General features: G+C 45.3%; 3 protein-coding genes across 4 annotated transcripts; 2 read left to right on the top strand and 1 right to left on the bottom strand.

The window, feature by feature from the left end:
* The first annotated feature begins 132 nt into the window (after window positions 1-132).
* gtf2h2 (general transcription factor IIH, polypeptide 2) lies at window positions 133-5,826 on the top strand. 2 transcript variants are annotated; one of them, XM_083673050.1, is made up of 16 exons: window positions 133-168; window positions 463-567; window positions 756-833; window positions 932-968; window positions 1,149-1,235; window positions 1,507-1,557; window positions 1,790-1,844; window positions 2,150-2,255; window positions 2,481-2,571; window positions 2,860-2,947; window positions 3,067-3,174; window positions 3,450-3,513; window positions 3,893-3,996; window positions 4,613-4,715; window positions 4,864-4,903; window positions 5,107-5,826. In XM_083673050.1, the coding sequence occupies exons 2-16, from the start codon at window positions 509-511 to the stop codon at window positions 5,215-5,217; spliced, it is 1,182 nt and encodes a 393-aa protein (XP_083529176.1). In that variant the 5' UTR covers window positions 133-168; window positions 463-508; the 3' UTR covers window positions 5,218-5,826. The 2 variants fall into 2 exon arrangements, with proteins under 2 accessions (XP_083529176.1, XP_083529175.1); XM_083673049.1 differs by lacking the exon at window positions 133-168 and having other exon boundaries at window positions 183-567.
* Window positions 5,827-5,904: 78 nt separating this feature from the next.
* erap1b (endoplasmic reticulum aminopeptidase 1b) lies at window positions 5,905-15,586 on the bottom strand. Its single transcript, XM_083673351.1, has 19 exons — window positions 15,410-15,586; window positions 14,512-15,067; window positions 14,246-14,384; window positions 13,779-13,913; window positions 12,932-13,052; window positions 12,522-12,676; window positions 12,110-12,223; window positions 11,691-11,822; window positions 11,217-11,348; window positions 10,924-11,004; window positions 10,499-10,656; window positions 10,313-10,392; window positions 9,825-10,008; window positions 9,471-9,627; window positions 9,103-9,287; window positions 8,609-8,770; window positions 8,106-8,246; window positions 7,723-7,804; window positions 5,905-7,299 (listed from the first exon to the last, which is right to left on the bottom strand). Exons 2-19 carry the CDS (start codon window positions 15,006-15,008, stop codon window positions 7,120-7,122), a joined length of 2,835 nt encoding a protein of 944 aa, XP_083529477.1. The 5' UTR covers window positions 15,009-15,067; window positions 15,410-15,586; the 3' UTR covers window positions 5,905-7,119.
* Window positions 15,587-17,052: 1,466 nt separating this feature from the next.
* Window positions 17,053-25,478, top strand: naaladl1 (N-acetylated alpha-linked acidic dipeptidase like 1; the record flags this gene model as incomplete). The annotated part of the gene is made up of 18 exons (XM_083674147.1): window positions 17,053-17,249; window positions 17,556-17,728; window positions 18,615-18,736; window positions 19,680-19,799; window positions 20,067-20,259; window positions 20,486-20,579; window positions 20,737-20,927; window positions 21,151-21,270; window positions 21,540-21,625; window positions 21,963-22,026; window positions 22,393-22,460; window positions 23,111-23,202; window positions 23,323-23,416; window positions 23,754-23,835; window positions 24,217-24,390; window positions 24,785-24,872; window positions 25,048-25,140; window positions 25,301-25,478. 18 exons carry the CDS (start codon window positions 17,053-17,055, stop codon window positions 25,476-25,478), a joined length of 2,229 nt encoding a protein of 742 aa, XP_083530273.1.
* Window positions 25,479-26,030: the final 552 nt, after the last annotated feature.

Here is a 26,030-nt window from a genome sequence, read left to right as displayed (position 1 = left end):
TAACATGGAAATAAACCTCACTCAACATGCACACAATTATGTCACTCTTCTACAACCTGTGAAAGTGTTACACAGGGAACTACCAAAAGCGGAACGGTTCTTACTTGGAGCACGTTTACGGGGAACACTATACCGTGGCACTGAACATGGTAGCTTTCTGTTTTGCAGGTAGTGTTGTCATCAAATGCTGTCATTTATTTACATGTTATTTGCTTCTTCTTTCGCTATTCCAGAGTCAATTTGAACATAACATGTATGTAGCCGACTAACGTGTCAGACAGCTAGCAGAGAAACAACGTCAGTCAGCTTTCCCAGCAAGAAGTTTCCTGACACTGTCAATGTTCTATATACTAGCTATGCCTTGTTTCTTAATGTTTGACCTATTGTTCGGGAGTAATGCATAAAGTTGAGTGTCTTGAATGAAATAATGTACATGTCCTAATTCCGCAAACTTTTCCGTAGGCGAACTAAAATAATTGAACTGAACTGTACCTGACGTTTGACTCTAATGATGGACGACGAGCCGGAGAGAGCCAAGCGGTGGGAGGGAGGTTATGAGCGGACATGGTAAGACACTAGAATCTACATAGGCTACTGTACCTAAGTCCTTCAGTACTGCTGTCTGAGACGCTGTCTCTGGTATCTGAGCTATGTACTTTAGTCTGTCTCAAGCCCGTTGTCTCTTTCTCTGCCCTGCTTTATGCTTAGTCATAGGCTACGTGTACAATAACCCACTCTGTCTCTCCCCTCTTTAGGGAAGTCCTGAAGGAGGATGAGACTGGGTCACTCAAAGCCACTGTGGAGGAGATCCTTTTCCAGGCCAAAAGGAAAAGGTGTGTGTGTGCGCGAGAGAGAGAGAGAGCGCAACATTATGTATTGTACACTGTATTGATGTATTGCTCAATATAAATCTAATATTTTCCCCACTCAGAGTGTTTGAGAGCCATGGACAAGTACGCCTTGGGATGGTGAGTGAGCCCTCACCTGTCATGTTTTCTCAGTCTATTTCTCTTTCCCACACACATCCCTCTTTCTTTCCCCCTCTCTATATCTCCATTTGTTGTACCTCTGGACCATCGCACCACCTATTCTATTTTACATATGCCTTGAAGGTGATCATGATGATGATACAATATCATATGTTTCAGATGCGTCACCTGTTTGTGGTGATGGACACATCCAGAACCATGGATGACCACGACCTAAAGCCCAACCGCCTCACCGCCACGTTGAAGGTGAGTCGATGGGACACTGTGGGTGGGTAGGTCCACCCTCAAGGTGAGCGGGAGCAGTGGGTGGGTCATAGTGGGTGGGTGGGTCCACCCTCAAGGTGAGCGGGAGCAGTGGGTGGGTCATAGTGGGTGAGTGGGTGCATGGCAGGGGACTTAAGTATGAGTCTTCCAGTGACTGGTTGGGAAGGAGGGAGGTTTGAATGGAAACACCTCTGCTCTTTATACTACTTTTTGGCATCTGAAGCTTTAATATAACTTCACTTTTCCATTACAGCTGGTGGAATTTTTTGTAGAGGAATACTTTGACCAGAACCCCATCAGTCAGGTAAGCAACATTGAGGTTGAGTTTTATCGCTGTTTCATTTATGTTTTTGGGTCTTTCTAGATCTAGACTTTAATCTATATTTTTATTTAAAAAAAAGAAAGAAGCCAAGTCAGTCTCTCTTCTTCTTCTTCTTCTTCTTCTTCTTCTTCTTCTTCTTCTTCTTCTTCTTCTTCTTCTACTTCTTCTTCTACTTCTTCTTTTTCTTCTTCTCCTTCTTTTTCTTCTTCTTCAGGTTGGCCTCATCACCACTAAGAACAAGAGGGCAGAGAAGCTGACTGACCTGGCAGGTGAGCACCATGATTCAGCATTAGGGTCACACAGGGTCAGTGGACAGATTGAAGTCAAGAGGAAATTCAGCAACACTTGGAGGACAATGGAACTTGATAAAAAAATTATTATGTATTGTTAAAACCAACGAGCCTCGACATGTAGCCTTCATCTGGGTTTGTTTGGTCAGATTGAACCAGACTAATAGGTGGAATTACAGTGTGTTGCGATGCCTTTCAGTGTGTATTTTACATTTCTGGCATTAGGTTGTATGTTCTCTGTGTTCTGAGCTAGTGTGTTGGTTATTTGCTGGTTATCCATTTAGGGAACCCAAAGAAGCATGTTGCAGCCCTGAAGAAGGCAGTGGACTCCACATGTGTAGGAGAGCCCTCTCTCTACAACTCCCTCAACCTGGCCATGCAGACACTGAAGTACGTTGTGTGTGTGTGTGTGTGTGTGTGTGTACATACTTTGGTCTTTGTTGTTCTGGTACCCCTTAGTCTCCCTTTCTCATTTTCTCTCTCTCTCTCTCTTATTCTCTCCATCTTCTCTTTCTCTTTCATTCTCTCTCATTCTCTTGCTTTCTCTCTCTCTCTTTCTTTCTTTCTCTCTCTCTCTCTCTCTCTCTCTTTCTCTCTCACACTCTCTGTCCGCAGGCATATGCCTGGACATGCCAGCAGGGAGGTCCTAATCATCTTCAGCAGCCTCACAACATGTGACCCAGCCAACATCTACGAGCTGATCAAGGTACGGTCCCTCATCATGTCTACTCCAGGGGAGGCTGGTGGAGGTAGAAATCGGAGGAAGGGAAGCATGGAATGGAATGGTATCAAACACGTGCATGGAATGAGGAATGGTATCAAACACACTGTTTTGATACCATTCTTCATTCCATTCCCTGCATCACAATGAGCCCGTCCTCTGATTTCTACTTTCGCCAGCCTCCACTGGTTTATTCTCTATAACTACCCTCTCTAGTCGTCTCTCTGTTGTCTCTCATTCTTACCAAATCTATTCCTCTGTGATCTCCGTCAGACTCTGAAGGCTCTGAAGATCCGGGTGTCTGTGATTGGTCTATCTGCTGAGGTGCGGGTCTGCACCGTGCTGACACGAGAGACAGGGGGTCAGGAACACTACTTTTTCCTCTCATAATTTACTGATTATTTTTCATTTAAAAAAAACAACGCCTCAGGGCTATGTACAGCTGTCCTGTAACTGTCCTTATATTCTGCCTGGTAACAGGAACGTACCATGTGATCCTGGATGAGAACCACTTTAAGGAGCTGCTGATGTTCCACGTGAAGCCCCCTCCTGCCAGCTCCTCCTCCGAGTGTTCCCTCATACGCATGGGTCAGTCCAGTGTAGAGCTAGATTACATAGATCAGCTGGGCCAGTCCTCAGCGTAGAGCTAGCTTACATAGGTCAGCTGGGTCCATCCTCAGCGTAGAGGCGTAGATTACAGAGCCTAGTAGCTATGGCTACAAATCCCTGGACCTGGAGAGCCACAGGGTGTGCAAACATTTGTATCCCTGGAGTCTCAGTTTGCCTCCCTTTCCCCTGAAGTGTACGAGCCCATGTTTGCAGCATCTGTGTATCTGTAATATTTCTCTGTTCCCTCTCCCCAGGTTTCCCCCAGCACACCATAGCCTCCCTGTCTGACCAGGATGCCAAGCCCTCCTTCAGCCAGGCGTGAGTCTTCAGTTTAGTTTATTTGACCAGTTCAAAAGCAAGCACACATACACATAAATACAAAATATGTACATGAATAAAATCTTCCAAGACTTACTTCCATTCTGGTCCTCAATGTTGTGTTCCAGTGTTGTGTACCAGGCTGGTTGTTTGATGCTTAGGTTGTGGCGTATTATGTTGTTGGGCACCAGGGGAGGCTGTTGGAGGTAGAAATCGGAGGACAGTTTCATGGTAATGCATGGAATGGAATGAGGAATGTTATTCCATTCCATGCATTACAATGAGGCCGTCCTCCGATGTCTACCTCCACCAGCCTCCCCTGTTGGTCGACCATTCTTATGTAATGGTATCATGTATTGTCGTCCTTGTGTGTTTGCAGGCATCTGGACAACAGTGGTGGTCCAGGCCTCTCTATGGGAGGGTTCTTCTGTCCTCAGTGCCACGCCAAGTACACAGAGCTGCCCGTGGAGTGTAAAGTGTGTGGTACGTCTATAGGGGTTCCCCACGGACATCGTGCGTGCGTGCGTGTGTGACAAATGTATATACAGAGAGAGTGTGTCTGTGTCTCTGTGTGTCTACACTCACCGGCCACTTTATTAGGTACACCTGTTCAACTGCTTGGTAACGCAAATATCTAATCAGCCAATCACATGGCAGCAACTCAATGCATTTAGGCATGTAGACATGGTCAAGACGACCTGCTGAAGTTGAAACCGAGCATCAGAGAAAGGTGGGGAAGAAAGGTGATTTAAGTGACTTTGAACGTGGCATGGTTGTTGGTGCCAGACGGGCTGGTCTGAGTATTTCAGAAACTGCTGATCTACTGGGATTTTCACGCACAACCATCTCTAGAATGGTCAGAAAAAGAGAAAATATCCAGTAAGCGGCAGTTCTCTGGGCGAAAATGCCTTGTTGATGTCAGAGGAGAATGGCCAGTCTGGTTCGAGATGATAGAAAGGCAACAGTAACTCAAATAACCACTCGTTACAACCAAGGTATGCAGAAGACCCAGTACTAGCAAGGTGTACCTAATAAAGTGGCCGGTGAGTGTATGTACACACAGGTGTGACTATATCGAGTGTGTGTTCTCTGTCCCCAGGGTTGACGCTGGTCTCTGCCCCTCACCTGGCCCGCTCCTTCCATCACCTCTTCCCCATGGAGGCCTTCCATGAAAGCCCTCTGGAGCAGCACACAGGAGAGAAGTGGGTCACACACACACACACACACACACACACACACACACACACACACACACACACACACACACACTATACTTTCTCATTGACTTCCTTAGTACATTCTCTCCTCCTGATCCACTCAAGTCTTAACACCAGTGCTACTCCATTTCAGGTTCTGTCATGCTTGCCAGGGGGAGCTGAAAGACAAAAGTGTAAGTTGGCAATGTCACATCCCAGGCAATGTCCTAATTCCATGTCTAATGATCTGATTTCATATTTACGTATCCAGAAAGTTGATGCAGAATTTAATAACTAATATTGTCGTTGTTTGATCTCTCATTTGTAATTTTTTAATATTCTTTCCATCCATTCCCCCCTCTCTCTCTCCTTTTCTCCTCCCTCCTCCTCTCTGCAGGTGTTCATCTGTCCGTCGTGCAGCAGTGTGTTCTGTGTGGAGTGTGACATCTTCATCCACGACACACTACACTGCTGCCCCGCTTGCATCCACCACCAGCGCGCCCCCTAAGGCCCGGAGGTCCAACTACAAGACTACCACTGCACTGACTATGATTGGGAGATACTCAAGGAGCTTCTCCATAGTGTCAAACATCTTCCTCTTCCCCTCATTGCTCCGATGTGAAAGAACTGTGCAGTAGTCCACCATCTTGTGTCGACCCGTCACGTGACTTCATATGAGTAAAGCTTTAATAGATGAAGAAGACACTTGTGATTATTCTTCAGGGGGAGGATCTCTGAAGACCAGAGCTGAGAAGATCCACATGGTCAGAGATGAGCACCTGATGAAACCAGCACACAGGAGGTCCCCCCCCCCCCAATCAAAGATTACCAATGCTCTGGGTTCTTCCTAACAGTCTTGTCTGACTATAAAAAGACTGTCAGTATTGCTTGGAGTCGATCTTTTTTCAGACCCAAGCTATGTGTGTATTTATATTGTCTCTCAAGAAGTGGTCATAGGTGATTGGCTGTGCCTCAGTTTATGGACACAGAGGTGCATTTTTGGCACCATATTAATACATACGTAACCGTTTGGTGAGGTTAGCAGCATCACCTGCTGATATACAAGACTTGAGCAATGGACCAAATCCCTTTAATAAACCTGAGCCCTTTTTCCATAGTGTTTTTAACCTGCTTTTGTCTGTCAGTTTCTTCTTATTGTCAGATGTATATACAGTATTCTCACAAATAGCACAGGTTTTATGTGAAATGAATATTTAATTGTCACTCATGACTCATCTTCAGATACACACACGCACACAAATACACACCAGGCCATGAAAACAATTAAGAGGGCATTGTCCAAAATCACTCACAAAATCATTACATGTGTGTAAAAAACGTCCTTTCAATGTACGTTTGAAGACACAACATTTAAAATGGAAGTCAGTAATCAGCAAAAACAAAAATACTCAAGTTCATCAGCTACTAGTGCAATAGAAGTAGCATCCTCTGGGATGTAAAGCTGTTGTCTCCACAGGGATCAGTAACCATGACACCTGCCAATGCTACCCCTGAAGAGATCTCTTGGGGACGACGACGACAACGACAGTGCATAAACAACAAAACAAAAACAGCTCACAAATAATCAAGGAAAATAAATCTAGAATAAAAGAGACAGGAATATGGCACATGTATCATTCTTTTGTAGGGCATGAGATCTTATAGGTATTGTTTAGTCAAAATAAGCGCCATAAAGTGAAGCTTTAAAGAGCAGTACCAAATTAATGAACATGAGTCCAGTCCCTAATGGTGGTTGAAGTTGAAGCAAGAGGAGTGAATTTGATTGTCTACCTGTGGTCGTGCATGAACCGTACGACAAGGGTCAGTTAGCCGCCTTTTTAAAAGAACAGGTGAAAAATGTACCAGAGCAGCCTGGCATAACCTTGGTCTTACAACTGCCTCTCCCTCCAGGGGAAGTAAAGACGGAGTGAACCTGTGCTCTAGCCCTACATTCAGTCTTGGGCTAAAGTATATTCAATCTAAGAGACCACTCACTGCCTAGGGCAAACATGATTCAATAGGAGAAACGGCTCACTGCTTCAGACTGGCGTTCAATGGCGTTAGAGAAATGTTAGACTTCTCTGAACAAAATACAGTATATTCTGTCTTCACATCTTGTGTTTCTCTCACTACCTTGGTCAACGATACTCAGTGTTGAGAGAGCGCTCACTCCTATAAACAAAGATATTCACAGCGCACCAGACCTGGGTTCAAATACAATTTGAAATAATTTCAAATACCTTGCAGTGCTTGATTGAGTTTGCCTGGCGCTATGGAACAAATGGAATAGTCTCAATAGTGCAAACTCCGCCCACCTGACACGCCAGGCAGGCTCAATCAAACGCTCAAAGTATTTAGTATTTGACCCAGGTCTGCAGTGCACCAGATCCCTCACTGGCCAGTGAGTTGCCTACAGGTCCTCATGTGTCTGTGGGTCTGTACTGAGCCTCCGTCTGTCCAGCCAGGCCTGCAAGAGAGGGAGGTTCTTGTCCATCCAGCGGATATTCTCCTCAATGCTCTCATAGGTCTGCTGGATACACCTCAGCCCCGCCCCAGTCTCCTCCTCCAGGGAGCCGAAGAAGCCTCGCACCTGTGGGAGCACAGAACATACATACAGAATTCATACAGAACATGTATGACCTGGGTCATAGCATAGACACACATATACACATGCACAAATATACAGACAAAATGTACACATCAGAAAGACCATATACAGTACACACCTGTATGAACACATCACTATAGTCAAGTGCACTGATCACACTTACGAGAATACAATAGTTCTCAACATACACCTGATGATACACTGAGCTAATGAGAGTAGGCCTACAACTTTCAACTTACGTGTTTGATTCATCGATTGAGGTAATATCCATGTATTTCAATGTAAAGTGTATTGTATTGAAATCTACTGTATGAAATGTGCTGTATAAATAAAGTTTGACTGAAGCATTGATTGAATTTAGTTGACACCCTATAGTTGACACATGTAAGATATGTAAACCCTCACCTCCTCCAGCATCTCCCTGGTGGAATACTGATTGGTCACGCCTGTCACCATGGCTGCGATGGAGTGGGAACCCAGGTCAAATCTAAAGAGAGAGAGAGGTCAAAGGTCATTAGCTTGGGTCATAACCATACAACCAATGAACCAACACTCTCTTCTTGTAGCCACTAACACATGGTGACTAATGGGGTTGTTGGAAAGTGTGGATGAATCCAGATCCATTTCCAGGATTTCTGCAAAGCTGAGTGATACTCAACTGGCATTGACTGACAGGGGGATTATGACACACATGTGACCTAGGAACAGTTTGTGTCAGTTGAAGCGTATATACGAGGAGGACTGAGACAGAGAGGGACAGATCTGAGATCAGTGGAGTGCAGACGTACTTCTTGACCATCGCGTGCCAGTTGGCACGGAGGAAGTCCCAGGCCAGCTTGTAGCCTTTAGGGTTCTTGCTGATGGAGATGACCACGTGAGGAAGGTCCTGAGTCTTCATCACCTCCCCACTCAGACTCTGCTCCATCATCCTAGAGAGAGAGGGGGGGGGAGAGAGAGAGAGAGAGAGAGAGAGAGAGAGAGAGAGAGAGAGAGAGAGAAAGAGTTGGGAGAAGGGGAGAAGAGAGAGAAGAGGAGAGAGAGAGGGATAAAGAGGGAGGGAGAGAGTGGTAAGATGAGAGAAAGAGACAGAGAAGATAGATTATTTCTGGTCGTCAATATGTTCTCTGTTTTTTTAGGAAAATGTGTGTGGCATATCAGCCTCACCATCAACCCATTATCAGAAAAGCAACAAATACATGGGTAGAGAAACAAAGACAGGGGTACGATGAGAGGGAGGAAGAAGGGAGGAAAGGAGGAAAGGAGGAGAGTATCCAGAGACATGTAGGCCCACCACTTGAGCTTGTGTTGCAAAGGGCTGATGGACAGGGCAGACTTGATGCGGCTCTTGATGGACGTGTGCATCGAATGACGGTACTTCTCAAACAGGAAGTCCCACCCCTCGGCTGAACGGGCACCCATGGCAAACACAGCCATGCTGACATCACTGGGGAGACTAGAGGGAGGAAAGAGGGGTTTGAAAATATTGAGGAAAATTAAGAAAATAATGCCATAGTCCATTCCTTACTTCGTGACAAGTGACATTCATGGCACTCATTGATTGATTGATAATGAGTAGAATATCAATAACAGAGACTGAAATTGTAATAACGTCTCCAATTAGACACAGTTGATCAATACCAGCAGTGGCACAGTGACACAGTGACATTCTGATGAAGAGAGTGCCAATGCTATATGTCTTCTTTCCTCAATGTTAACTGAAAGGTGGAAAGTCTAGATAGGAGTTGAAAGGAGTGAGGCTGACCCCATGACCCTGTGAACCCTGACCTCATGTTGCCGTCGGAGGCTTTCCATTGGTTGAAGAGCTGGGTGGCGGTGGCCACGCAGGGAGGGTGGTTCCTCACGCTGCCAAAGAGCAGCAGGTAGCTCCTCATCAACCTCTGAGAGGAAGAGCCTTCGTCACTCCACTCCTGACGTTCTATGAGCTCCCTGAACACCTCCACGATGTAGTCCTGATACACACACACACACACACACACACACACACACACACACACACACACACACACACATTACAACACGCTTGCACGCTCACATAGACACGCATACAAACATATTAGAACACGCTTGCACACTCACACTCACACTTACACGCACACACACACACACACACAGAGGAGACCCTCCTTTCCTACCTTCATCTGGTTCTCCAGGTCCAGCATGTCTCTCTTCTCCATCAGTTTGTAGAGAGGCACCAGTTCCTGCAGGCCCTGGGTGACAGGCATGATCTCAGTCTCCTTGGACAGGTAGAGGGACAGGTCCAGAGCTGTGTCCAGGCTCACCTTTCCCACGCTGGGGAGGGACAGACAGGAGGACAGGGGTGTTAGACAGGTAGAGGGACAGGGTCGTTTGACAGACAGGACAGGGGGGGTTAGACAGGTAGAGGGACAAGTCCAGAGGGCTGTAATGGAATGGAATACAATGGAATGGGATGGGATGGAATAGAATAGAATAGAATAGAATAGAATAGAATAGAATAGAAGATTCACCTGACAAGTGCGAAGACGTTGTTGATGAGGCTGGCGCGGTCGTTGCTGCTCAGGGCCCTGTGGTTGCGCTGCAGCAGGCTGGTGAGGGAGTGCCAGCCCTCGCCCTCGTAGTGGACGATGTAATACCCATTCATGTCCACATTGAACTTCACCCACTCCACCTCCTCGGGCAGGTACAGCACATCTACAGGACGGAGGAAAGGGTCATATACTGGGGAGGAAGCAACTACTACTTCTTACAGGCTGTGGAGAGTCTACAGGTGTCAACATCCATAGGAGTGGGGATTAACGTGAAAGGGAGTCACTCTGCCAGACCTGACTAGTCAATCACTGAGAAATGAGGACAATTCTGAGCAGGTTGGCCAGGTCTTAGTCAGTAAGAGTAGTGAGAAGTTCAGTGGTGAGAAGTTCAGTAAACTATGACTCATATGAAACTATGAACTCATTTGACCTTGTTGAACCCTGATGACACTAACAGAGACTCCTACCTGTCTTGGTCTTGAGCAGGAAGCGGTGCACCGTGCTGGAGGCACTGGTGATGTAGGTCAGTGGGACTTGCCACAGGAATCTGAGGAGGAGACATAAACAGTCTATGACCTCTGAACTCTGACCTCAAACTCCACTTGAGGCAAACACTCAGTAGTCACTCAGTAGTCAGGCTCTGTCCTCCTTACCCTGCTGTCTGGGAGGGGTCGTCAGACTTCAGGTATCGCTCCTGGCTGAGCCTGACCTGACGACCTCTGACCTCCACGGTGACCAATGGGAAGCCTTCCTGCAGGGTCCAGGTGTCCATAATGGCCCTGACGTCCAGCTCGTCACCAGAGAACCACTTCTACAGACAGGAGACAGTACAGAAGATAGGAGACAGGACACAGGACAGGGACCAGCTCAGTCATGTCACGTAACACAGTCACAGTTCATTAATAAGACAGTAGAATGAGAATGGAAAGTATTGTGCCACACTGACAAAACACAATTGACACTAATTTGACATTATAACCGTATGACATAACTAATTCACGATGACATAACACATTAAATAAGCAGTTCATGTATAGCAAAGGAGAGGTTTTTGATAAATATGTCTTCATTCACTCACAGAGGCTGCAGATTGAAGCTTGCTGTGCAAGCAGAATTCTCCTTTCAGCCGACCCTCGTCCAGATCATCTGACTGGCAGATCTATTCGAGAATGAGACAGATACACATATGCTCAAATCCACCTATTTACTGTATATATTGTTGTCGTTAAGTGAGTTAACAGATGCAGACACAGACAGACAGACACACAGAGACAGAGACAGAGACAGAGACAGAGACAGAGACAGAGACAGACACACACACACACACACACACACACACACACACACACACACACACACACACACACTCACATTGGTCAGGCTCTCCCACAGATGGCTGTTGACAGTGTTCTCGTAGCTGTAGCGTTTCAGGTAGCGGACAATACCGATCTTAAACGCGTCAGGAGTCAGGAAGTCTCTGAGCATATTTAAAATACAAGCCCCCTGAAAATAACCAAAAATGACCATCAACAAACACATGAGGAGATTAAGCCTAATCCTAATTGAAAAAAGCATCTTCAATGGAGATTTTCTAGTGAAAGTGTGATTTAGTCCAGAACTAATGTGTCCAGGAAGCCCCAAGACTAAAGAAAGTACGTTCAGAATGGAAAACAAGACGATGGATGGTATGCTTGACAGCATAGATCCAAAGGAATCATCAAAACATTGTCTTGTTGCTGCAATTATCTGTGTTGGAGCATTTGAGTGTGTGGCCAGAATTCTGATTACAGTTGTTATTCAAGTAACCCACAGGGTGTGAAGTGCCATTCACAGTGAGTGGCTCACCTTGTCGTACGAGACGTCATCAAACATCTCCTGGATCTGGGTGGGGTTCTCCACAGGGGTGGAGACTGGGTGGGAGGAGCTCAGAGAATCCACCTCCATGGCCTCAAAACACTTCCCCAGGAAGAAGTCTTCCTGCGGAATCATTTGAGAGTTGCACATATCATTCATGACATCATTAGGCTTTACCTCAACACACTCTGCAGCCTACTAGTCTACTAATTCAGCATTTTCTCAGGTGCTTTTCTAAACAGACTCTTCAAAGTATATTTGGTGCATATACTTGAAATACAATTGAAAAAGTAGAGTAGGAACATTATTACTGTCTGAAAGGCCTAGAAGCCAGACTTAATTTAAGTCTGACTGGAGCTGCTGCAGTGCAGCATGGAAAATGAAGTCCATGTGAACGACTGTATCCTCACCACTTGCAGCTCTGGGTTGGTGATGTTGACCGACACAAACTCCATGAACTTGGCGAAGCCCTCGTTCAGCCAGAGGTCATTCCACCACTGCATGGTCACTAGGTTACCGAACCACTGGACAGGGGAGAAAAGAGTACAGGTAAGGTTAGGATAGGATACTACCTTGCTTCTACTACAAAAAGGCTAATTAACCTGTTGATAGATTAACAGCCAGGCCCAATATTGTACACTGACTGCAAGCAGGTCTAGATAAAGGACAAACATGTAAGTATACATGTATTATAGACATGAACACATAGTCAGGCAGTTGGCCATGAACGCCTAACCAATATAGATAATACGGCCTCTGTGTGAACTTAGGCTGTGGGCTCTGATAAAACTCCATTAAAAAATTAACAGTACGTTGAGTTACCTGGTGCGCCAGCTCATGGGCGATCACCATGGTGATGCCTAGTTTGTCGGAGGCGGAGGACTTCTTGGGGTCGAAGAGGAGGCCAGCCTCCCTGTAGGTGGTCAGACCCCAGTTCTCCATGGCTCCTGACTGGAAGTCTGGGATAGCCGCCAGGTCTGAGGAGACACAACACATCATAACACCATAAATACTGTAGAGACACAAATGGCATAACACTATAAATTCCACAAAATACCATAAATACACAAAATTTCATCACACCATAAAGAGACGAAATGTCATAACAGGCCCAAATACATAAACATATTCAGTGCTTGTAGGCATAGACTAGGGAATCACAGTAAGAATCACCTGTTTGGGTAGAGGGTATGGCTACTTACCCTGTTTGGGTAGAGGGTACGGCTACTTACCCTGTTTGGGTAGAGGGTACGGGATGTCAAAGTAGTCGTCATAGAAGTCCAGGAGCTTGACGGCAGCATCTAGAGCAAACTCTGTCTGGTCAATCTTCTCTGGTACAGCATACACTGAGATCTGATAGGACAACACAGGGGAGAGGTCACTAGATCAGCAATAAAGGGCTGTGTGAACTCTGCGTTGACTATTTATTTCATGTTCACAGTTCACACTAGCCTAGCCTAGCCTAGCCTAGCCTTCACGGACACATGAAGTGAAACAGAATGTTAGCTTGCGAAACCTGGCTGGATTTAAGAGGCTAGTGTGAACTGTGAACATGACATAAATACATGGCTGAATGAAAGGTTGAGTGAGTGGACTCACTCATAGTCAGTGCAACGTGGAAGTTTGCATAGGTCATACCATGCATTACACTAAATACACTGTATACCTGTCACTGTATACACATATACCTGTCACTGTATACCTGTCATTGCCATTGTATATTGCCAGTCCATTGCATACATTGCTTCACCGCTGTTTATACTGCTTATACTGTTTATATTTTTTAGTACTTCTATTTTATTTTATTTTAAAACTTATTGTTGCACTACTCTGTGGCACTGTCACTTTTGCATTTCACTGTATACTTGTATGCACGTGACAAATAAAGAATCTTGAATCTTGAATATATTTCAGAGAGTTGGGAAGTAAGAAATATAATTAGGTCAGAAAGAACACATTTCTTATTCTATGTTTTATTTCTATGTGCAGCATCGTGCATCATTAGTTCCCTTCCGTTTAGACCAGAAGTAATATTGGGGGCGGGACTAGGGCGGATGGGGGCATGGCTATCCTCCTCACATTGACGCCGTGTTGGGTGGTCTTGCTGACGGACAGGAAGTCAGACACGATGAAGGCCACCAGGTAGGTGCTCATCTTCACACTGGTGTCGAAGTAGTCCTCCAACAAACCGCCTGGCAACTCCACTGTCTTCAGCTGAGAGGGGGAGAGGGAGGAGAGAGAGAGGTGGAGGGAAGAGGATGAGGAGAGAGAGAGGTGGAGGGAAGAGGATGAGGAGAGAGGGAGAGGTGGAGAAAAGAGGGAGAGGTGGAGGGGAAAGGATGAGGAGGAGAGAGAGAGAGAGGAAAAGGGTTGAGAATGAGAAGAGAGGGAGAGTTGGAGAAAGGATATTCTTACAGTAGATCAAACTTTTATCAGTGATATGAAACCGTCAGTTAAATGGCATATTTGAGACAAGGATAAAGTAGAGGAGATACGGAGAGGATGGCACTTAAGACTTAATAATCACGCCATGTTTCCCTGGGTACCTTGGGCATGTTGGATATGGCAATATGACGTGCTTCCCTGCGTATCTGGATGGTGAAATTGGCTTTGAAGGCTGGCTCATCGAAGCATGGGAAGGCCGCACGGGCACTGGTTGCTTCAAACTGGGTGGACGCCACAACCCTAAAAGTGAATGACAGTTGGTTACTATGTTTACTATGGTAAGCCCCCAAAATGTACAAACAAGCACATAATAGTAAATTAAAAAAAGCATTGTGGATGGATAGAATGGATTGGTTTAATGTCTTACCTGACCTCCCCCTGACTGGTGCGATAGCTACTTTTGTAAAACCCATGGAAACTTTCCGACAGGTTGGCAGCGAACTCCAGACGGACCTCATACCGTCTACCCTTGATCAGCAGTATGTCGGACAGAAGGGCAAGCTGGTGGAAGCCAGGGTACTCCAACACCTGGAGAGGCTGTGGACCCTCGGTTGCCAAGAGCTCGGCTTTGGATATCTGGAGATCCTTGCTGTGAAGGATGACGGTCCTGGTGTCCTCTCGCACCTCAAGTTGGATCCGCACAGCACCGGTGAAGTCCAGGGAGGTCAGGTTGGGGTGGATGAGAAGGTCGTAGTGGAGTGGGAAGACGGTTTCGGGAAGCCTCATTCGGTCCCACGGGAAAGCTTGGCCGTTGGTCGCCACGGGTGAGGACTTGCTCTTCCCCTCGCCGTGCTCTGGCAGCTGCGCAGCCGAGGACGGGTCATAGGGCAGCAGCAGGAGCACGAGGACTGCGACAGTTAACATGGCACTGTGCGCGAGAGGTTCCTCACACCTGACAGAGGGCGCGCGAAATCAGCTGCTTCCTGCACGGGAAAAGTCAGCGATACATTGTAACACAAGTGAATAACTACGTGAAATATTATGTTACAGTAGCGCAGAAATAATAAACAGTGTATCAATGCGTGCCTCTGTCTACCATATGCACACGTTCAAAACGTTCAGGTGAAAGGGGACACGAAGTGACACGGCAAATACTGTACATCATTTACTTTCGATTTCAGCTGCAGATCAAATAGCTGTCAATGAATGAACAATACCATTACACTATCCGAATGTAAGCAACACATGCATCGATCACATATGTATAGCCTACGATTGGTCAGTAAACTCAGTTTTAACTTGCTAATAATTCTTACTGTACTTACTGAGTCGCTTCAGGAAGGGAAAGTTCAGACAACGACTCAGATACTGAAAGTGAAAATAAAATGGACCAGAGATGTGCATGCTGGGACAATCTGAATAGCCAAACATGCTATGCACGCATAGTCATTTGAGGAAATTGGCTACATGTCCAGCAACTGAGTGGACAGGTCTGATAAACACAAAATTCATTCAGCGCTCGGTGAAGTGTGTTATTATTGCTCAGGCTATACAGGAAGTTGCGACAATAAATGAAGCCACCATTGTCTCGCAGTGCTTACAACTGACCACTAGAGTGCAGCAGTAGGCCAATAGTCATGCAAAAAGTCCAAATGTATCATCAAAGATGTTTCACACCTGTAACCTCTCTTGGTATCATACTTAGAGGCCATAACTGACCTTGACTGAAATTTCCCTTCTTATATATATTTTTTCATCCCATGACTGACTGACTGACTGACTGACTGACTAAATGGCAGAAAGCATAGCATGGCACAGCATCAGTCCAACATCAAATACCTCATCTTTACAAGTCATGTACTGTTGACATATTTCAGGGTGGTTGATTTATCTACTCAAGACTCTTTTAATCTGATAGTTATGTAGTATGTGCATGTGCCAGACTCGGGCCGGGGTAACCGGAGTGTAGCCTATATCAGGCATTATGATAAGATAGTGACTGTTAAGTGTGAAGGTTACTATCTGATAACACAATGACTGTCAAGTGTGAAGGTTACAATCTGAGCACTATTGTAGACATAGCCTGGAAAAGAATGCATAACATAACATCATAGGATACATGAGATAGGTGGGGACAGTTATTACAGCATATCTCTGTATTGTAAACTCCTTTATGAACTTTGTTGTGGTTTTCTATGTCACATCCTTGTTGTATCATGAATGGGTTTTTATTTATTGTACCATGATGATTCACTTATTTTAGGCAAATGTACTTGTTGTAAGTCACTTTGGATAAAAGCGTCTGCTAAATGTGTAAAATGCACTTTAAACTTAATAAACTTGAAACTTACAGTATGGAAGAAAAGAAAGAAAGAGGCATGAAACAGGCTACGGTACAGTAGAGGAGTTCACAACCTGCTGAGGTAATTCATCATAAGATTTACACTCACAAACACCCTCTTCTTGCCAAGTGAGCTGGCCAGTGTGTGTGTGTGTGTGTGTGTGTGTGTGTGTGTGTGTGTGTGTGTGTGTGTGTGTGTGTGTGTATGCAGTTATATGTGAAGGGGTCGGGGTGGGGGGGGTAAAGTCCATACCATCTGCAACACATAAACCAGTAAACTGTATTATGGGAATGACTCATGTTATTGGGGAAGACACTTACGGGCACAGCAGTGGTGGAGCACAGATCACATGGGACATCAAACGAGCACTATTGTTTCCCACAGATTGCTCAAAGACTCTATTAGGAGAACACTACATCTCAGTTACAACTGGGCACAAAGGGAAGAAGAAGAAGAAGAAGAAGAAGAAGAAGAAGAAGAACAAGACCAGGACCAGGATCAGGACCAGGACCAGGACCAGGACCAAGACCAAGACCAGGACCAAGACCAGGACCAGGACCAGGACCAGGACCAGGACCAGGACCAGGACCAGGACCAGGACCAGGACCAGGACCAGGACCAGGATGATGATAATAAAGGTGTTACTGGGGGGGCTGTGTGGAGTTCTGGTGCTGACCGTGGGGATCCTAGTGGGTCACTTTGGCATCCAGAAGGGCAGCACCACCCCTGACTGGATCCAGGATGTGGCGCAGGACGTGGACGAGAGCCTCATCGAGAGGTTCATCTCCGAGGTGGACAACATAGAGATCCAGGAGAACCTCAGGTGAGCTGCGGTCAGACCAGTCAGGTGCGTACTGTACTGTAGAGGGTTGACCGTACCTGTGATTTACAGCTGTGTGGCGCAACTGTGGTCAGACAGATAGATTAGCCTTTGACGAATGAAAAGCAGTGTTTATGGTTTTTGATTGATGGTGAAGGAAGCATATTTAGGACCCCCCCCCCCCGCCCACACACACACACACAAACACTGAAAGTGGTCAGTGCCATGATCATAATCAGAGGTCAAACACCTCCCCCTCCCCCTCCCTGACCTCCCTTTCTTGGTTGTTGTCCCTCTGTCCTCTGTCAGGGAGCTGACTAAAGTACCCCACATGGCCACCACGCCTGGGGATGAGCAGACGGTGCAGTACCTCCTGAAGAGATGGCAGGACCCAGACACTGGGCTGGATCAGGCCTGGAGGCAGGAGTATAAGGTCTACCTGTCCTTCCCTGACCCCAACAACCCCAACAAGGTCACGGTTGGTAAGTCACAGATTGTGGGTTCAATTCTAGTTTGAAAACCTCAGCCATCAACCAGTCATCAACTCAATGTGAACATGGGGTTTGTTATCAATAGTAGATGTGTAGATGTGTCACCGCTACATTATTCTCTGAAGGATGATCATGTGATACTGAAGGTCAAGGGGTCAAGGCTCATGGTCCATTTTTATGGAGGGTCGTTAGTGTAAAAAAAATGCTTATGTGTTATCCATTGTTTACTGTATGTTTTGCGACTTGTTTTACAACAATTTGAGACTCACAAAGCAAGTTGCAAATCATATTGCAAAGTAAGTCGCAAATCACAATGCAAAGCACATCACAAACCACATTGCAATGCAAAGCAAGTTGCAAATCATAATGCAAAGCCAAAGTTAAAGAGCAATGTAGAATGCATAGCACATTTTAAAGATAAACAAACTCCAGAGCCAAGACTTGGACTCTCTCTACGATAATATATGCCATTTAGCTGACGCTTTTATCCAAAGCGACTTACATTGCAGTGAGTGCATACATTTTTCAGTACATATGGTCCCAATGGGAATCAAACCCACAACCTATTACATTGTTAGCGCCATTGTTAGAGCCTCTCTACGAAATGCTGTTTAAGAAATGTGAACAATTGCTCCCAAAGTTCAGTTGGACAGAATACATCAATGGAGAAATAATAACCTTTTAAATACCAGTTTTTGCTGACTAAAATATACTTTCATGCTGGTGAAAGCCGTGGCTATGGTTGGTATTAACTAATCATACAACTGAATTAGAAAGCCTCCGTCATTAACTCCTGACTTGAAGATTGTTCACTGGTTTGTATTCAATGGTAGATATGTAGACGTGTCACTCTCACTCTTTTATGTTCATGTTTCAGTGAACCCCTCGGATACTGTCCTGTTCACCGCCAGAGAGAAGGAGAAGGCGTACACTGATGACCAAAAGGATCCTGACGTGGTTCAGCCATATGCTGCCTACGCCCCCGCTGGACACCCAAAGGTGGAATATATTTCTGTCATGTACTAAAGATAGATAGATAGATAGATAGATAGATAGATAGATAGATAGATACATAGATAGATAGATACATAGATACATAGATACTACAGTATATCATGATATACAGATGTTATGCAGTGGGTGTAGAGTGCCTCTACATTTACATTTATGGCATTTAGCAGACGCCTTTATCCGAAGCGACTTACAAAAAATACATTTGACTAAGTAAGTGAATCTTCTATCCATCAATCATCAATCATCTATCCATCAGTCATCAAAAATTAATTTATGCTAGGACCAGGGGCTCTTGGCAGTCACAATGCTAGAAGAATTATTTTTATTATTTATTTACAGGAGAGAAACTTGCACAGGGGGGTAGTGGGGATGAAGAGGTCTTTAGGAGGGACAGTTAAGATTTAGCCTGAAGAGATGGGTCTTCAGTCTACAGCGGAAGACAAGTATCTTAGTTCATGCTGAATTTACCGTAAAGCCCACTCGTTGACCTGACACTCCATAAAAATATCACATGATTGTTATCTCTTAACACACAGAGGGGTGAGGTGGCATGAGCTTTGAGGCTGTTTTCAGATTCCAGTCTATGATCCCCACTGTTACACAATAGACACAGTGACAGCTGCAAGGCCAGAGGGGAGATGTGTATCATCTACATCATACAGATAACACTACAATGGGCCATATTAACCATTTTGTCAGCCTGAGGCGTCTGTCTATTGCCTACAAATTACATTGATGTCAGTCAGTGACAATCCCAGTTTGATAAGCAGATAAACAAATGAGGATGCACAGAGGACAGAGATGGCCATTGTGATGAAAGCTGGCAACAACACGCACATGCAGTAATCTCTGAGCAGTAAAAGATAGAGGGAGAGGTTTTATTGCCTTGTGCTGTCAAGTGCCTTGACTCATGTGTCTCTGTATTCAGGGGAAGCTTGTGTACGCCAACCAAGGGAAACCCAGTGACTACCAGCTCCTGAACGAGACTCTGAACCTGATAGGAACCATCGCCATCGTCAGATACGGTGGAGAGGGGAGAGCTGGGAAGGTGAGTCCACATCATTGGTTGCCATTCTTTTACTTTGTAGAATGCCTGACATACTGTGTGTTTGACATGTCTGGCATATGTTTCGAAGCATGATGTGTTTGATACCGTTCCTGATTCCATTCCATGTATTACAATGAACACGTCCTCCGATTTCTACCTTCACCAGCCTCCCCTGACACACTATTACACGTATGCTGCTGGGCAGCACAACGCACATATGTCCAACACCATTCCCTTGAATGTCATGCCATGCTTTGACCCCTCCAGGCCATCAATGCAGCTCCTTATGGAGTGATTGGGGTGCTGGTCTACACTGACCCATTGGACATCAACGATGGTAAAATGTCTGACGTCAACGAGACGTACCCCCACTCCTGGTACCTGCCCCCCTCTGGGGTGGAGAGAGGCTCCTACAACACTGACTTTGGAGACCTGCTGACACCCTACCTGGCTGCCAAAGGTAACAGGTGGCAACACCTTCCATTCTTTATGGTACAGTAGATGCTAAGTAGGATCCTTGGGAAGACCCTACTGTATGGCTCACCTTAACTGTTTTCTATCTCCTCTTTAATGGGGTGATGTCATGGTGGGGTCATCACCCCAAGGATCCCAGTTAGACTTTTGATAATTGAGCATTGATAATCATTGACTCCTCTATGATTCTGACTGTTCTGTTTGACCTGCAGAGGAAACCTACAGAATACCACCAGCCAACATCACAGGGATACCGCCCATTCCAACTCAGCCAATCGGATTTGAGGATGCCAACGCCTTAATCTGGTGACTGGTGTTGGCACATTCTGTACCATGATTTGATATTGTTCACTTTTTTTTGGAGGGTTTCATATTCAATTGTTAATTTTTTGAGGGGAGGTTAATTTTGGTTTGGATGGTGGGGTCACCCTAATATTGATTCTGAACTAACTCATCATCGCAGCGAGCTGGGTGGAGAGGCGGCCCCAGAAACATGGCAAGGAGCGTTCAACTGCATATATAATTTTGGGGGACCGGGATTCAAACAAACATCCACCTACACCGACTGTGATGTGAAGCTGGACATCTATAACCACGAGGAGTTGAAGGACTCTTCCAATGTGATGGGAGTGATTCGGGGCAGTGTTGAGCCAGGTAGGTGGGACTCTGCGTGTGTGTGTGTGTGTGTATGCGTGTGCTCACCTTGGGGCAGTGCATGGGTGCACGTGTGTGTTTGCCTGTGCTCATATATTCTTTGTACAGTATATACAGTCATATCCTTTGTTTCTATTGATGTGTGAGCAGCAGCTCTATAAACTGTCTGAGACAAATTTCCGTTCGGGGACAATAAAGTTGACCGTATCTTATCTTATCATAGACAGGTATGTTATCTATGGGAACCACAGGGACAGCTGGGTGCACGGGGCCATCGACCCCAGCAGCGGGACCTCTGTCATGCTGGAGGTGACCAGGGTCCTGGGTAGGATGGTGAAGCAGGGTGAGTGTGGGAGTTACAGTACACCTGGGTTAGGGAGGTGGTAATTAGTTTAGGAGGGGTATGTGTTGAAATTACATGGGGGGGGGGGGGGGGCATGGGGAAACACTTATGATGTGACACAGAAGGTGTGACATGATTGGATATTTTTGGGACACAGTTATTGGTGACATTTGAGAAGCTGATACAAGACACTCACATGAAGGGGGTCACTCCACAGAGTTACATTATAATCCTCTCTACCTTATTATTGGTCACTGTCTCTATGGCAGGGAAATGGAGGCCTCGAAGGTCTATCATCTTTGGCAGCTGGGGAGCTGAGGAGTTTGGGCTGATTGGATCAACAGAGTACACAGAGGTAAAGCTACTGACTTCAGCCATATTTTCCCCTCTCCATTAAAGGGACACTTCATTTTAAAAAATGTTTTATATTATTAATTATCTCCAGTACCATACCAGCGTCTACATATGTGAAAACATCAATGTTCTGTAGTCCAAAAGATGAACGAAAATATGAAAAGGTCTTAAGCAAATTAAAGTAAAACATTATAGACACTGGTATGGTGCTGGAGATAATGAATGTGAGGTTTTAAAACAAATTGTGAAGTGTCCCTTTAAGAGTCATGACATTCTGGTGTTCTTACAGTATATAGAAAAGATAAACCATCTTCTTCTTTCACTCTTATACCCATCAGGAGTACTTCACCAAGCTAAGTGAACGCAGTGTTGCCTACATTAATGTGGATATATCTGTGTTCGGTGAGTGAGAACAGTAGCATTCATAACTCCTCAGAAATGCATTACTTTAGCCCAATTATCACAGTTACTCTTCACAGGACACATACTGTATGTGAGGCAATGGAGGCTGGTGGAGGTAGAAATCGGAGGACGGGATCATTGTAATGCATGGAACGGAATGAGGAATGGTATCAGCCCATCCTCCGAATTCTATCTCCACCAACCTCCACTGATGTGATGGTCACACTAAATTAGAGCATTGTAAACTTAATTGTATACAGGAGCTTTATGGCCATGGTATAAAACACTAACCTCCAGTATCCCATGATTAGGTATCCCATAATTGATTGATTGATTGATTAAGTATCCCATGTTTCCCTGTTTCAGCCAACGCCACACTGAGGGCGTCAGGATGCCCCTCAGCACAGAGCGTCATCTTTAAAGCCTCCACACAGGCGAGTTCTGATACTCCTCAAGATCATGTGTCATCATAACTCTATTGGCAAAATCAACTACAGATATGAGGGCTTCTGTGGTGCTTAGCCATCAGATAATGTATAGGTCCGGTGAACCAACGCGTCAAACTTCATTAAGCCAATTGAGTGTCGGACGGCACATAGCCATTGCCTTTACTTTACATCAATCATCTCCCACAGCACCCCCCCCCCCCCCCCCCAGTGCTTTACATCAATCATCTCCCACAGCACCTCCCCCCCCCAGTGCTTTACATCAATCATCTCCCACAGCACCTCCCCCCCGTGCTTGCACACCACAAGATTCTGATTTGGAGCTACGCCTCGCAGCCGTATCATTCAAATGATACTTTACTCAGTAAACAGTGGTCTATCTGCTGTATATCTGCTGTGTATAGTGTCCACTCCCACCAAGGCCAGCTTTCAGTCATTGTTATTCCAAGTTTATATGCGCTGTGTGCGATAGCCTGGGGATGAGGTCAGATAATCGAACATTTCTAGTATCAGAATTTATGGGAAGGAAAACAGAAACCCGCACACTGCTCCTGCTAGTATCACTGTTCTTTATTGAAGCTTTATGTGACAGCCTCGCCTTCGCCAGAACTTATGGGGAAATGTGTTTGCTGTCTTAGGTCAAGACGCCTGGATCAGACTCCACATCAGTCTATGACAACTGGATCCGTTACTTTAACAGGACAAGCCCCACCTATGGAGTTATTCCCAAGTGTGTATCTCTGTTTTAACTCTCATAACTCATAACTCTATAGAGGTGCATGCCACTACAGTAAATATTTAACATGTTTAAACCTTTTCTTAAACTGTTCTTTCTTGTTCTTCTTAACAGTGTGGGCTTTCTGACAGGTGCAGGAAGTGATTATGCAGCCTTTATCCACTTCCTGGGTATCACATCCATGGACATCTCCTATACTTATGACAGGGTAAAAATAGCCAAAACACACATAACATCATCACCAAAACACTCATAACATCATCACCAAAACACTCATAACATCATCACCATAACACACATAACATCATCACCAAAACACACATAACATCATCACCATAACACACAAATGTCATAAGCATAACATGACTGGGTTAAAAAGAAGAAATGTGTCACCACTATAGTACATACCTGCCGACCTGCCGGTAACAGAGGACAATTGTCTATTACAACATGAGATATACAATGTTCCCAACCACAACATGCCATTTCTTTCTGACATCCTAACCATCTCAAGTCTTATCAAATGACCACATTTTTTCATACAGACGAAAACTAATGCTCGAATCTACCCGGCGTATCACACGGCCTATGACACATTTGACTACTCCTCCAAGTACATCGACCCCGGTAAGGAGTAGGCTGAGAGCAGGGATTAGGGGAGGCTGGTAGAGGCAGAAATCAGAGGACATGAAATGAGGAATGGTATCAAACGCGTGTGTTTGATATCATTCCTCGTTCTGTTCCATGCATTAAAATGAGCCTGTCTTCCGATTTCCACCTCCACCAACCTCCAATGGCTGAGAGGTGCCTCAGGTGGAACATCAGAGGCTGTTAGTCCTATTCAATCTCTCTCTCCCTCTCTTGTCAGTTTCTCTACATCTTGATATCACTTCTCATGTTCTCTCTTTTCTTGACCTTCCTCACATCCCTCTCTCTATGCTTCCTTCTCCTCCTCTTCTTCTTCTTCTTTTTCCACCTCATTGTCTCCCCATCCTCTCTCTCTCTCAGGGTTCACCAGTCACCAGACAGTAGCCAGGACTGCTGGGAACGTCTTGATGCGATTGGCCGACAGCCTCCTACTACCCTTCAACTGCAGTGACTACGCAGAGAGCCTGGAGCAATACCTCAACATAGCCACGTCGACTTACACTGACACACTGACGTCAAATGGCATCTCTATAAGTGAGCTGGCTGGTGTGACGCAATTGAACCTGGGTTTCTCACGTGGAAGACCCAAGTGTCTACCATTATGCAAGGTCCAAGGGTGACACTTGAGTTCATACAGTCTGTTTCAGGCAGGGCTACCTCATCACGAGAGCGTGATTCCAAATCACCTATCGCTGCTACACTTGCATAACACAAAACTTCAACAAGGGATGAATCCTTAGTTGTGATCTTTGCAAGGAACTTGTGACGTTCACGTAGGCTAAGTAAAAGCATACTTGTTCAAAAACATTCATATAATGATAAAATAAATTAAAGTAAAGGGCATCTGCAACTTCTTCAAACGTTCACATATAGTACAGTGTTGTAAATGTGTCCTCAATCAATCTAGAACATCATACTCTCATTTCAGATCCACTGGTGACAGCAGTGGCTACTTTTCGCTCTGCAGCCACCAGGCTGGACCAGGTGATACGAGATTCAGACCTGGCAAAGGAGACGTGAGTTACAGTATACTATGTTCCTCAGGTATCTGGATTACCTGAGATGTTAAAGACTGTGTTTTGATGGAACCTTATCAGTCCCCTATGCAGCAGCAAAGTATTTTAGACACACACACACACACACACACACACACACACTTCAGCTATCTTTCTGTTTTGTGTTCATTTTCAGACCGTTGAAGGTTCGCCGGATCAATGACCAGCTGATGTTGCTGGATCGAGCTTTCTTGGACCCTCTGGCGTTCCCGAATAAATTTGGATATAGGTAACATTATTTTCAAAATCTAAATCTGTTTTCTCCTCTCAAACTCTCTCTCAAACTCTCTCTCAACAACATTATCTCATCTCTTACTTCTCCTCTTCATCCCCTTCAACCCCCCCCCCCCCCCCCCGTCCCTCGATCTCTCTCTCTCTCTCTCTCTCAGGCATGTAATCTGGGCGTCCCGTGATGCTAGTGAGAGCACATTCCCTGGACTGGCTGATGCATACGCCAATGCCATCTCCACAGGAGAGGCCAGAGACTGGGAGAAGGTGCACCGCCACCTGTCCATCTTGTGCCAGGCCATCAATGGCGCCGCCTACACACTGGAGGACGTCATTTAGAGATGGAACAGCAAACTCAGGGACAGGCATGGGGAAGACCTCTGTCCAACTTGATCATGCATTGTTAGGGTTAGGGTTCGGGTTACACACACACACACACACACACACACACACACACACACACACACACACACACACACACACACACACTCATAATACAGCCTAATTATACCAAAGATTTAAAATGCACTGTGGTCTAATGGGCCACATTAGAATTCAATGAACAAAGTTGAGAGTCTTTGTGATGTGTTCTGTCAAATGTCTTTGGAAAAAGCTTTTCAGAATTAAATATTATTTGATTTGATGTTTATTAAATTATTATTGTTTTTGTCTATACTTTATTTTATGGCTTTAGTTGCTTTTGCAGTTTTTGAACAACGGTTTTGGTCAAAGGGTTTTCTAATAAAACATTCCATCAAATACAAATCTATATCTAAATGGATAGATATCATTTGCCAAAACAAATGACAGAGCCACATTTTAGCAGGCAAAAGGTGATGATAGACAGACATGGCCTAAAATCGAAAGCTCGCGCGCGCGGCCAGGCGGTTT

This window comes from Argentina silus (genome assembly GCF_951799395.1).
Source record: "Argentina silus genome assembly, chromosome: 7".
NCBI classification, from domain to species: Eukaryota; Metazoa; Chordata; class Actinopteri; order Argentiniformes; family Argentinidae; genus Argentina; species Argentina silus.
This window is presented reverse-complemented; position numbering and strand designations above follow the sequence as displayed.